The 13,964-nt window shown below is 48.5% G+C and overlaps 1 protein-coding gene and 1 non-coding gene across 2 annotated transcripts; both read left to right on the forward strand.

Annotated features, from left to right (window-relative positions):
* The first annotated feature begins 2,819 nt into the window (after positions 1–2,819).
* On the forward strand, positions 2,820–5,322 carry LOC109734784 (20 kDa chaperonin, chloroplastic-like). Its single transcript, XM_073503790.1, has 6 exons — positions 2,820–2,897; positions 3,021–3,098; positions 3,172–3,215; positions 3,372–3,403; positions 4,518–4,621; positions 5,155–5,322. The coding sequence occupies exons 1-6, from the start codon at positions 2,820–2,822 to the stop codon at positions 5,320–5,322; spliced, it is 504 nt and encodes a 167-aa protein (XP_073359891.1).
* Positions 5,323–6,330: 1,008 nt separating this feature from the next.
* LOC120970106 (small nucleolar RNA Z247) lies at positions 6,331–6,469 on the forward strand. Its single transcript, XR_005764852.1, has one exon. It is a non-coding gene; the product is annotated as a small nucleolar RNA Z247 (small nucleolar RNA).
* Positions 6,470–13,964: the final 7,495 nt, after the last annotated feature.

A 13,964-nucleotide genomic window follows, 5' to 3' on the forward strand; every position in this document is an offset into this window, starting at 1 on the left:
CCGATGGCAGCGACATGATCGAAGGAAGAAGAAGGAAGATGGACGGCGAAGGAGTTCTGCTCGGAGCAGCGGGCGCCGCAGTGCGTCAGTTGCAAAGAGCGGAGCGAGAGCAAAGGGACAGGAGGGCGCGAGCGAGAATAATGTCCGCCGCCCCCCTGCCCCCCGATTTATAACCCTCGGTTTGAACGAGGGGAAGTGGGGAAGTGGGATCATCTGCATGCGCCCGTTCCACTACCCCGCAATAAGTGCGCACGTACACGCGCAGTAACTGCCCGGGGAAGAGCAACCGGCTCCCGGACGCCGCAATAAATCCGCGCGCTTGGGCCGAGGGCGCGCGGCGGTGGGCCCCAGCCCGTCGCCCGGTCCCATCACGCGCGTGGCCTGTCAGGCCCCTCCGACTTCCGGGCACCACGTGGCGCCCGCGCAAAGCCCGAGGGATTGCCCCAAGATTCGGCGGACTTCTCGATCCCCGCCACGGCCGAGATGCCGCGATCCGGTTTCCGAGAAAACCATCACAAAGTGGGTGTTGCCGGACCCGGCGCTCGCAGAATCCACGTTGCTTAAGGGGGAAACTGCGAAGGCCCACTCATCCGAAGACGGCAGACCTTCACAGCTTCAGGGACTACTGTCTGGGGGATGGACCCCGGGCAGGCAACGGAACCCGGATCCTCTTCAAAAACAACGGGGCTGGCACCGCCCCTCTATACCGGCACGCGCTTGGCCAGGTCGCTCGACCCGGCCAAGCCCCGCAAGCCGGCCAGACTAGCCTACCCAGCAAGACACGTCGACTCGGCCTCAACAACTGGCGCAAGACAGCCGAACCCGGCACGGCCAAAGCCTCCTCAACAAGCCAGCGCCACCCATGGCGTGCTATGCAATCCAGGCGCGGGACAACTCCCGTCCCATCCAGGCCGTATGATGGGGACGAGACTTCAATCAACGATGACCGAGGCAACAGTGCCCCGCCCATGCCTCTGGTCAGCAGGAACGTGGCAACAGCGCCCCTCACCTACCCGCTAACCAGGGCCGGCGAGGCAACAGTGCCCCCGCCCTCGCCGCTGACGACAGCAAGCAGCAACCTGACGGAGAGCACTGTACGCGACTCAACTCGGCCACGCCCTGACGACCGACAAGACGGCGCACAGTCCCCCTAGGCTTGCGGGGCCCGCACCTAGGGGAACCCGGCGAACCACAAGCCCTCAGAGGGACCCAGCCCGGGTCCACGGACACCGACAACACGGACCCACCGACTTATAACATTACCATTGTACCCCCGGGGGGTTGGACTATAAAACCCCCGGGAGCCCACGATCATTGAGGGGCGAGCGAGAGGACTAGCCACAAAACAGCAACACCGGAGAGAAGGAGCAGCCCAAGCCTTGGCCAGCTTCCTTCCTCCTCCATACAGCTCCAGGAGCAACATTGTACTATCGATCATCCAACTATACTCGGCAGGACTAGGGGTATATCTCTCCGGAGAGCCCCAAACCTGGGTATGTCTGGCGTCCCGCGCCCGCTCATGCCAACCTCGCCTCCGGAGCCCACCAGCGCCCTCGAGCCTCCTCCTCTCTTTAGCCATCCCTTGGCATCTGCCGTGCGCCCACCACGATACCCCTCCAAGTCCAATTCGGACCAGAGGGAGAGGGGGCGCGCGGCCTGCCCTGGTCTCCTCTCTCTCTCTCTCCACTATGGCCCAATAAGGCCCATACACTTACCGGGGGGTTCTGGTAACCTCCCGGTACTCCGGTAAAATCCCGATTTCACCCGGAACCATTCCGATGTCCAAATATAGTCGTCCAATATATCGATCTTTATGTCTCGACCATTTCGAGACTCCTCGTCATGTCCTTGATCATATCCGGGACTTCGAACTACCTGCGGTACATCAAAACACATAAACTCATAATACCGATCGTCACCGAACGTTAAGCGTGCGGACCCTAAGGGTTCGAGAACTATGTAGACATGACCGAGACACATCTCCGGTCAACAATCAATAGCACCTGGATGCTCATATTGGTCCCTACATATTCTACGAAGATCTTTATCGGTCAAACCGCATAACTACATACGTTGTTCCCTTTGTCATCGGTATGTTACTTGGCCGAGATTCGATCGTCGGTATCTCAATACCTAGCTCAATCTCATTACCGGCAAGTCTCTTTACTCGTTCCGTAATGCATCATCCCGCAACTAACTCATTAGTCGCATTGCTTGCAAGGCTTATAGTGATGTGCATTACCGAGAGGGCCCAGAGATACCTCTCCGACAATCGGAGTGACAAATCCTAGTCTCGAACTATGCCAACTCAACAAGTACCATCGGAGACACCTCTAGAGCACCTTTATAATCACCCAGTTACGTTGTGACGTTTGGTAGCACACAAAGTGTTCCTCCGGTAATCGGGAGTTGCATAATCTCATAGTCATAGGAACATGTATAAGTCATGGAGAAAGCAATAGTAGTAAACTAAAACGATCAAGTGCTAAGCTAACGGAATGGGTCAAGTCAGTCACATCATTCTCCTAATGATGTGATCCCGTTTATCAAATGACAACTCATGTCTATGGTTTGGAAACTTAACCATCTTTGATCAACAAGCTAGTCAAGTAGAGGCATACTAGTGACACTCTATTTGTCTATGTATTCACACATGTGTTATGTTTCCGGTTAATACAATTCTAGCATGAATAATAAACAGTTATCATAAAATAAGGAAATAAATAATAACTTTATTATTGCCTCTAGGGCATATTTCCTTCAGTATGTTGGGACTGAGGTTGAATACAACAATTCCAAGCATCCCATAATGAAAGAGGATGACATCAAATATATGTATTCTTGAATCTTATGATGTCAAAGACATGAAGCCTCTGAATGATCGCGTTCTCATCAAGGTATTTATATTGAATGTCATGTCACTAGTCAGTAGTGTATATTTAAGGAATTTCTAGTCGATCTTGTACTGGTTGAATGTGCATAACGGTTAACAGTGCGTATCTGTCCGGCATTTGTGCTAGGTTGCCGAGGCTTCAGATAAGACTGAAGCTGATCTTATCCTCACCCAGACAACCAAGGAGAGGCCATCCATTGGAACAGTAGGTTAATTATCATTACGTAGAAATCCATGCTGAACTAGCATGTGTTTAATCAATTCACCTCTAAATGCAGGTTGTAGCTGTTGGTCCAGGCTCCCTCGACGAGGAAGGCAAGAGGTAGCCATTGTCGGTGTCACCAGGCAGCATCGTGCCGTACTCTAAGTACGCAGGCGGCGAGTTCAAGGGAGCTGATGGCACAAACTACATTGTGTTGAGAGTGTCAGATGTGATGGCTGACCTCTCTTAAGTGTGTGGTTTACTGCTTTGTTTCAGTTTTGAGTTCACGATAGAGGCTAGCATGAGTGGTAAGATTGCTATGTGATAACCACTTGATGCTATTTCAGATGATTATAGAATTGTATGAGCAAACAATTACCGAATTTGTTTACAAAGGGAGCTTGATGTGGGTTTCCCCCTACTTCTGCATTATGTATGTACATTAGTGCTTGGCTGATTGCCTATTGTTGTGGCACTATCTATGTGAAATGTTCCTACACACCTATCTTCCTGTGAGTGGGCTAAACATTAAGCAAACCTGGAGGATCTTGCTTATCAGAATGATTGCTCATTCTTCAGTGTTGCTTCTTCGAACCATCTAACAACTATGCAACTTTATTTCCCTACGTGAACCAAACCTAGTATGCTGGTTGCCCAGGAAGACAGGAGAATTTGCTGTATAGGACAGAGGGGTCATGAGCAACTGATGTTTAGTGGAGAGATGAGGCAATCTGTGACCTTTCGTCAGAGGATGAGGACCTTTTAAAGCAGCGGAGTAAGAGGATGATGCGCCTTAGGTGAGTAAGATGTGGAGGCCCCGTGACCTTGTCACCAAAGAGTGCATGTTGTAATTCTAGCTATTCATAGATAATTCCTGGTGCCTTCTATGCCTGTACTATCAAATTCAAATCCCTAGTGAATAGAGAAGTGACAAATGATACACTAGATGTGATTCAAATCCCTATGGAGAACAGAGATGCCTTGCACCTTATAAAAGAGTTGTGTGGCAGACTTGTTCCTTATAAAGAGTTGTGCGGTAGTGGCGTGAAGTCATCATGCCTCTGGTAGGTCAATGGCTAACAATCCTTTGGTTATGAACTAGGTCCTCTGGTTGGTCAGCCACTGTGAGCTTTATAAATCTTTTAAACAAAATGATGAATTTACTCGAAAGTACCCTTTTGCGCCCGAGCTCAAATGAGCTTGGATGAACAGTAAAATCGAAAAAATACAAAAAAAACCAAAACATTTTGATTTTTTTGTGGTAAACTTTGACAAATGTTGTAAGTGTTTGCAAATTTTCGTCATGAGATCACATTCATGAAAGGCGTGGAAAAAAAGAGAAAATCAGTGCTCCAAAATGCTTTCGAAAGTAGCATTTCGGTAATGTAACGTCAACTAATTCAGTTTTTTTTGCGGGTGAAGATTCAGTTAATCCAGCAAAACTCCAAACGTGTGGACTGATGAAATCTTTCCGTCTGTTTGCTCAAGGTGTAACCGGCACCTTGGGTGAGATGGGGATCAGGGAGGTGGTTGTGTTGTAGCCTCGAGATGGACAGGAACGCGAAGGAGAGCCGTTATGGGGGGAAAAGCGCTTACGGATGAAGATGTCGCTTTCCCTTTACACCGGGCACTGAGCGTAATCAATTTTCTAAGCGTATCCCATTACGTTCCTGTCAATCCAAACAGAATTTGAGGTAATTTGTCTTACAAACTGACCAACCAAACACATATATGTATTCTTGAATCTGATGGTGTCAAAGACATGAATCCTTTCAATGACCGGGTTCTCATCAAGGTATTTTTATGGATTGTGATGTCACTAATCTGTAGCTTATATTGAAGGAATTTCTGGTCGATCTTGTACTAGTTGTATGTTCATAACAATTAACAGACCTTATCTCTCCTGCATTTTTGCTAGGTTGCCGAGACTTCAGATAAGACTGCAGCTGGTCACCAAGATAACCAAGGAGAAGACATCTATTGGAACAGAAAGTTGTTACCATTGCTTAGAATCTGCGCCAAACTAGTAGGTGTTTAACCAGTTCACCTCTTAATGCAGGTCGTAGCTTTTGGTCCGGGCTCACTCGACAATGAAGGCAAGAGGAAGCCATTTTCTGTGTTACCAGGCAGTACTGTGATGTACTCCACGTACGCCGGCGACGAGTTCAAGGGCACCGCAAACTACATTGTGTTGAGAGTGTCAGATATGATGGCTGAGCTTTCTTAAGTGTGCGGTTTGTTACTTTGTTTAAGTTTTGAGTTCATAATGGAGGCGAGCATGAGGGTTGAGATTGCTCTGTGGTAATCACTTGATGCTATTCCGGATGGTTATAGAATTGTATGAGCAAACCACTTGTCCGTGTTAAGAACATTTACCGAATATGTTTACAAAGGAAGTTTGATGCCTATTTCCCCTCACTTCTACATTAGGTATGTACATTAGTGCTTAGCTAATGGCCTATTGTTCTGGCATTACTTGTGTGTGTTAAACATAGTGCAATAGGCCCATAGGGCGCACCGGCCGAACCTGGCCTGGCTAGATAGATAGAGTCCATCTTGTTGTAACTTCTTATCTCTCTAGATCTTCCTTGTTTCTCAAGATGTAATCCCAACAACTTTGTATGCTTATCAGGGAGATGCCCCTGCCTATATAACACGCAACCGTCGCCTCTAACGAGGTACGACGTTCTCCGCTCGTTTACATGGTAATCAGAGCCTCCTCTATCCACTACATCTAGCAAAACCTACCACCAGCCATGTCGTCCTCCTCAAGCTCCGCTCAGATCGCCTCCATGGGGCAGGTCGCCGAGAAGCTTACCGCACCAACTATGTTCTGTGGCATGCCCAGGTGACGCCTCAGCTGAGAGGTGCTGGTTACTTCGGCTACGTCGACGGGACGATGCCGCAGCCCGCCCAGTTCATCATCACGAAGGACAAGGACGGGAAGGAGGAGAAAACACCCAACCCTCTCTATCCGATCTGGTTCAGAGAAGGGCAGCAGGTACTTGGATACTTGCTCAATAACCTCACCAAGGAAGTCCTCGTGTAGGTCACATCTATAGCCACGACGCACGAGCTCTGGGCAGCCCTTGCCCACATGTTCTCGTCGCAGTCCAGGGCGCGCGTCAACAACATCAGAGTCGCGCTCTCCACGGCGCAGAAGGGGACGCGGTCGGTAGCCGCCTACTTCGCCCACATGAGGTCCCTGGCGGATGAGCTCGCAGCTGCCGGCAAGCCCATCGATGATGATGAGCTGATCTCCTACATCACCTCCGGCCTCGACATGGAGTACCAACCTCTCGTCTCCGCCAACGACGCCCGCACCGAGCCCATCAGCATCGACGATCTCTACGCCCAGATGAGTAACTTCGATCAGCATCTCGCCCTTTACAGCTCGGCGGGGTCCGGTGGAGGTTTCAAATCCTCTGCTAACGCGGCTGCTCGCGGCCGCAGTGGCGGTGGACGCGGCGGTGGCAGCTCATCTCGCTATCGTGGGCCGCAGCGCACCAAGGGCAAGCCATCAGGCGGCGATGGCAACCCTCCTCCACGCAGCGGCAACGGCGGCGGTGGTCGGCCCTACAACAACAGCAACAAGGGTCGCCGCAGAGGCCGCCCACGAGCTGCTCCTGACGTGCCGCGCTGCCAAATCTGTGGCAAGCCAGGCCACACCGCGCAGGACTACTGGTACCGCTACGAGGAAGATGAAGAATCTTCCCAAGATGAGAAGGTTGCGGGGGCAGCCGACGGCTCCTACGGCGTCGACACGAACTGGTACGTGGACAGCGGCGCGACAGATCACATCACAGGGGAGTTGGAGAAGGTGACCATGCGCGAAAAGTATCGTGGGCAAGACCAAGTCCATACCGCCAATGGAGAAGGTATGAGTATTAGTCATATTGGTCATTCAGTAATAAAAACTCCCCACAAAAATATTCGTCTCAGAAAAATTTTGCATGTCCCTAGTGCATCAAAGAATCTCCTTTCCTTTCATCGCATTGCTCTCGATAATCATGTATTCCTTGAGTTTCATCCATTTTTCTTTTTGATCAAGGATCAGGTCACGAGCAAAATCCTCTATCGAGGTAGATGCGTTCGAGGGCTCTACCCGTTGATTCCGGAGCTTAGGAGATTGAATAAACAAGCCTATGGTGTTACCAAAGTGTCTTCAACACGATGGCACGATAGATTAGGGCATGCATCATTTCCTTTGATTGAGAAATTACTTAGAAAGAATAAGCTCCCGTTTGTTGGTGAGCGTGATTGTGAAACTATTTGTGACTCATGCCAGCGTGCTAAAAGTCACCAGTTAGCTTATCCTATATCTACAAGTGTTTCTACCAAGCCTCTTGAACTCATTTTCTCTGATGTTTGGGGTCCCGCGCCTACTTCAGTTGGGCGCCACACTTATTATGTAAGCTTCATCGATGATTTTAGTAAGTACACGTGGATTTATCTCCTCAAAAAGAGATCTGATGTGTTTCAAGTTTTTCACAACTTTCAAGCACTTGTAGAAAGAAAGTTCAACTGCAAAATTCTAGCTATCCAATCTGATTGGGGAGGGGAATACAGAAACCTCAATTCCTTCTTCCAACAGATTGGCATATCTCACCACATATCGTGCCCTCATGCTCACCAGCAGAACGGGTCTGCTGAGCGTAAGCACAGGCATATCGTCGAAGTAGGTCTAGCTCTTCTTGCAGCTGCCTCTATGCCATTAAAATTCTGGGATGAAGCCTTTCTCACCGTAGTTCATCTTATTAATATTCTTCCTAGTAGAGTCATCAACAATGAAACTCCGGTAGAACGCCTTCTTCACACCAAACCCGATTACAAATCCCTCCGAGTGTTTGGCTGTGCGTGCTGGCCAAATCTTCGTCCCTACAACAATCGCAAGCTCCTTTTCCGGTCAAAACAATGTGTCTTCATTGGTTATAGTCCACAACATAAAGGTGTTAAGTGCCTTGATGTATCCACGGGTCGTGTCTATATATCCCGTGATGTTGTGTTCAACGAGACAGTTTTTCCTTTTGCACATCTCCACCCAAACGCCGGCGCTCTCCTTCAAAAGGAAATTCTTCTTCTTCCATCTCATCTCACCGGTTCTGATAATGGGGATGGTTTTACTACGAGTGATCAATTATTGACTAATCCTCCTACTAATGGTGGTGATGAGTTTTGTGATGAAGCAGAAAAAAATGGGACAGAAAATGATGAAGAAATTGGCCAAAACTGTCATTTTATGCCTCCTGGATGCAGCAGCAGCGCCATCGAGGCAGATCCGCCTCGGGATCGGGGCGCATCAGCCGCAGGATCCGAGCGTGACGGGACAGACGAATCTGCACCGAGCCCCGCGCCACGCCACGACAGCCGCGGTCCGGCCAATCACGGCGCGCCCGCGCGGGTGGACCACGCGCCGCCTGCGTCCGGTCGGTTCGGCCCCGAACCGCGTCACTACACGCGGCGCGCGCCTCGGCAGGATCCGGGCGTGGAGTCCCGCGCCGCATCTGCGGGGGCCCACTCATCATCGCCCCATCATGAGCCGGACGCTGCGGCTGGCGCAGCTGCGGGATCCTTTGTGCCGCCATCCTCCAGTACGTCATGCCCTTTGGCCGCAGAAGATCCCGCCTCGTCACCCGCGCCTGACGCACCCGACAGGTCGTCTTCGGGACCTGCAGCTGATCCAGGCGCTGGATCTTCTGTGCCTGCCCCTTCGCCATCTCGGACCAGACTTCAAAGGGGAGTAATCCAACCGAAAAACTACAAACATATAGCAAAATTTGGCTATGCTTGTAATACACATGATGCAGATACTGTTCCACGTACTGTAGCAGAAGCTTTGAATGATCCACGATGGAAAAGGGCCATGGAAGAAGAGTGTAAGGCGCTTGACAAAAATAAAACCTGGCATTTAGTCTCTGCACATCAAGGGAAAGGTAAAAATGTGATAGATTGTAAATGGGTTTTCAGAGTAAAGAAGAAGTCTGATGGAACCATTGATCGCTACAAAGCCAGACTAGTTGCGAAAGGTTTTAAGCAAAGGTATGGCTTAGACTATGAGGACACATTTAGTCCTGTTGTAAAGGCTGCCACTATTCGCCTTGTTTTGTCTATTGCCATGTCTAGGGGATGGAGTCTCCGTCAGCTAGATGTACAGAACGCGTTTCTCCATGGTGTTCTGGAAGAGGAAGTGTTCATGCGACAACCTCCTGGGTTTGAGGACAAAAGTAAACCCCTTCACATTTGCAAGCTTGATAAGGCTTTGTATGGATTAAAACAAGCTCCCAGAGCATGGTATTCCAGGTTGAGCTCAAAACTTCAGGCACTTGGTTTTGCTCCTTCCAAATCTGACACCTCATTATTTATTTATAATAAGTCAAATACCTCCATATTTGTACTTATATATGTTGATGATATTATAGTCACAAGTTCATCAGATGAGGCTGTCACAGGATTGTTAAAAGATTTAAATTCTGAATTTGCTCTCAAGGATCTGGGAGACCTGCATTATTTTCTTGGTATTGAAGTAAAGAGAGCAGGAAATGACCTCTATCTTACCCAAGAAAAGTATGCAACTGATCTTGTAGCCAAATCAGGGTTGAAAGGTTGCAAGCCAGCATTGACACCTTTGTCCAGCTCAGAAAAATTGTCCTTGTCAGAGGGAGAACTCTTGAACCAAGAGGATAGCACCAGGTACAGAAGTATGGTTGGTGCATTACAATATTTAACCTTGACTAGGCCTGATATTTCTTTTGCTGTGAACAAAGTATGTCAGTTCCTTCATGCACCTACTACAGTACATTTGACAGCTGCAAAACGCATACTTAGATATGTTAAAAATACTTTGAGCATTGGACTGACTTTCAGCAAGTCACCATCAACACTTGTCAGTGCATTCTCTGACTCTGATTGGGCAGGCTGTCTAGATGGCAGACGACCAACTGGTGGCTTTGCAGTGTTCTTTGGTCCAAATCTGATTTCTTGGTGTGCTAAAAAGCAAGCTACTGTGTCTAGATCTAGCACAGAAGCAGAATACAAGGCACTAGCAAATGCTACTGCTGAAATTATCTGGGTTCAGTCTCTGCTTAAGGAACTTGGCATACGCTGCAAACAAGCTCCATGCTTATGGTGTGATAACCTTGGTGCTACATACCTTTCTGCTAATCCAGTTTTTCATGCATGAACTAAACATATCGAAATAGACTTTCACTTTGTCAGAGAAAGGGTTGCTGCCAAGAAATTGGATGTTCGGTTTATTCACTCTCAAGATCAAGTTGCTGATGGGTTTACCAAGGCCTTGCCTACAAGAAGTTTTGAGGAATTTAAGCGTAATCTCAACATGTCCAAGTTGTGATTATGGGAGGATGTTAAACATAGTGCAATAGGCCCATAGGACGCACCGGCCGAACCTGGCCTGGCTAGATAGATAGAGTCCATCTTGTTGTAACTTCTTATCTCTCTATCTCTCTAGATCTTCCTTGTTTCTCAAGATGTAATCCCAACAACTTTGTATGCTTATCAGGGAGATGCCCCTGCCTATATAACACGCAACCGTCGCCTCTAACGAGGTACGACGTTCTCCGCTCGTTTACAGTGTGAAAGGTTCCTAGGCATGTCTCTTCCTGTGAGTGAGCTAAAAAGTAAGCAAACCTGGAAGGTCTGGTCTGTAGGCAAGTCTGATTGCTCATTTTTCAATGTTGCTTCTTCGAACCATCTAGCGACCAAATATATGATGTTGGTTGCTCATGATGGCAGGAGAATTTGCCGTATAGGACAACGTGGTGATGCTGAGCTGATGTTTAGCAGTGAGATGAGGCAAATTGGGACCTTTGGTCAACAGCTGAGTAGTAAGACGTTGACCTTTTGAAGCAGCAGAATAGTGGATGATGCAGGTCAGCAAAGTAAGATGCGGAGGCCGAGCACCATTGCGACCAGCGAGTTGTTGGGAATCGTTGCATGGAAAAAAAAAATTATACGCACACGCAATGATCTATCCATGGAGATGCATAGCAACGAGGAGGAAAGTGTGTCTACGTATCCTCGTAGACTGTAAGCGGAAGCATTTCTCAATGCGATTGATGTAGTCAAACTTCTTTGCGCTTAAACCGATCAAGTACCGAACGCACGGTACCTCCGCGTTCTGCACACGTTCAGCTCGGTGACGTCACTCGCCTTCTTGATCCAGCAAGATGTCGAGGTAGTAGATGAGTTCCGTCAGCACGACGGCGTGATGACGATGATGGTGAATTGATCCTCGCAGGGCTTCGCCTAAGCACTACGAAAATATGACCGAGGGTGTAAACGATGGAGGGGGGCACTGCACACGGCTAGGCAATTGTCTGGTGTGTGCTAGGGGCGCCCCGCCCCCACATATATATAGGTGGGAAGGAGAGGAGAGAGGCCAAGTAGGACCGAATCCTACTTGGGTTCCTCCTAGGGCGCCCCCCCCCCCCCCCCCCCCTCCTTATTTACCGGAGGAGGAAGGAAAGAGGAGGGAGGAGGGAAGGAAGGGGGAGGCCGAATCCCCCCTTTCCTTCTCCCTTCCCCTCTTTCCTTCTCCTCTAGTTCGGCCCATATGGGGGGCGCACCAGCCCCATGTGGCTTGTGTGTTTCCCCTATTGGCCAATAAGGCCCATATCTTTTGCCGGGGGTGCCCGCAACCCCTTCCGGTGACCCGATATGTACCTTGTACCCTCCGGAACACTTCCCATGTCCGAATACTATCGTCCTATATATCAATCTTTACCTCTCGACCATTTCGAGACCCCTCATCATGTCCGTGATCTCATCCGGGACTCCGAACAACATTCGGTCACCAAATCACATAACTCATATAATACAATGTCGTCATCGAACGTTAAGCGTGCGGACCCTGCGGGTTCGAGAACTATGTAGACATGACCGAGACACCTCTCCGGTCAATAACCAATAGCGGAACCTGGATGCCCATATTGGCTCATACATATTCTACGAAGATCTTTATCGGTTGAACCGTTATGACAGCATACGTTATTCCCTTTGTCTATCGGTATGTTACTTGACCGAGATTCGATCGTCGGTATCTTCATACCTAATTCAATCTCGTTACCTGCAAGTCTCTTTACTCATTCTGTAATACATCACTTCGTGACCGACTCCTTAGTCATTTTCTTGCAAGCTTATGATGTGTATTACCGAGAGGGCCCAGAGATACCTCTCTGATACTCGGAGTGACAAACCCTAATCTTGATCTATGCCAACTCAACAAATACCTTTGAACATACCTGTAGAGCATCTTTATAATCACCCAGTTACCTTGTGACGTTTGATAGCACACAAGGCATTCCTCTGGTATTCGGGAGTTGCATAATCTCATAGTCGAAGGAATATGTATTTGACATGAAGAAAGCAATAGCAATAAAACTTAACGATCATAATGCTAAGCTAACGGATGGGTCTTGTCCATCACATCCTAATGATGTGATCCCGTTATCAAATGACAACTCATGTCCATGGTCAAGAAACCTTAACCATCTTTGATCAAAGAGCTAGTCAAGTAGAGGATCACTAGGGACACGGTGTTTGTTTATATATTCACACATGTATTTAGGTTTCCGATCGATATAATTCTAGCATGAATAATAAACCTTTATCATGAATAAGGAAATATAAAATAACAACTTTATTATTGCCTCTAGGGCTTATTTCCTTCACGAGTGCATGTTGTAACTCCAGCTACTCATAGGTAATTCCTGGTGACTTCTATGCCTATGATCCGCTCGTGCTCAAGAAGCAGCATGCAATGCAGAGCCGGCGCAGCCAGATGTGAAGGCGGCGTTGGATACTCATGCGATCAAGGACGAGAATGCCGCTAGCTGTGCATCCTATGCACCGCCACCAAACTATCAGGGGCGCATGTGGCAGGAGGATAGTGCCGCATATCCATCATCGATCCCACTTCCACTAGCGATGGACATGTCACGGACTCCAACAAGAAGGAGTAGACCATGGGAGGCGGCGGGGCATTGTGTCTTAAGTGGGCCGGTTTGTCTCCCATGTTCTACTATTCTTCGCTGGCGACTGCATCTTCACTTCACAATCTTATCCCTGCCGCTCATGGAGACAAGAGATGGAGGATGTGGTCACCATAAGGGAACAACAAGGATTTGGATGATGGGTATCACCGTATGCTAGGTTTAGGTCCAGTCCCTTTTTAAATGAAAACTGTCCAGAATTTAATGAATGTTCTTTAGTTTGTATGAAAATCATCAGGTTTGCGTGTAACTCGTCCATTGAAAGCCTATTTGAAATGCACGTGGATAGCTTTGGATGGTCGACTCCTGCGGCGTCCAGTTTATGGGCCAGCGTTGCAGATGCCCTTAGTAACTAACACATATCAGCAATGACTAGACGGTACACTTACACTAGCCAATTATGAAGGTTTTGATTGCATGGTCTTGAAAAGTATTTCCGGTTTTGCACAAGATAATGCCTATCACCATATCCCAAAAAGGCTCTTGCCTTGCTTGATATATAAAAACAACAACCACCAAACAACCTAGCACATATAACATGGCATGACACCACACCACACGTAGACATAGAAGGATACAACGGTACTGAAACGCAACTACACTACCCCTATACAACTCCAAGCAAATGGCAAGTAGGAAGAATGAGCATCACTTGATGCCTTTGAAGCCCTCAACCTTGAACGAGTCGCCGCAAAGAGACGAAGTCATATGCGATGGACGATGGGCTCCAAGCTGACGCCTTCAGAAAGGGCACGACACACTAGAGCGTCGCCACCGCTCAATCTAGGATCAAAGTTTCTCCTAGAGCAACATGACGGGCCAATGAGTAACCACGATGCCGCCTTCACTAAGGGGACGA

Source organism: Aegilops tauschii, chromosome 7 (genome assembly GCF_002575655.3).
Source record: "Aegilops tauschii subsp. strangulata cultivar AL8/78 chromosome 7, Aet v6.0, whole genome shotgun sequence".
Classification (NCBI taxonomy): Eukaryota; Viridiplantae; Streptophyta; class Magnoliopsida; order Poales; family Poaceae; genus Aegilops; species Aegilops tauschii.

Coding starts and splice junctions, on each gene's coding strand:
- LOC109734784 (XM_073503790.1), top strand. CDS start 2,820: ATGACATCAAATATATGTATTCTTGAATCTTATGATGTCAAAGACATG. Junction 3,099..3,171: donor AGAGGCCATCCATTGGAACA/GTAGGTTAATTA, acceptor CTCTAAATGCAG/GTTGTAGCTGTTGGTCCAGG. Junction 4,622..5,154: donor GTGAGATGGGGATCAGGGAG/GTGGTTGTGTTG, acceptor CTCTTAATGCAG/GTCGTAGCTTTTGGTCCGGG.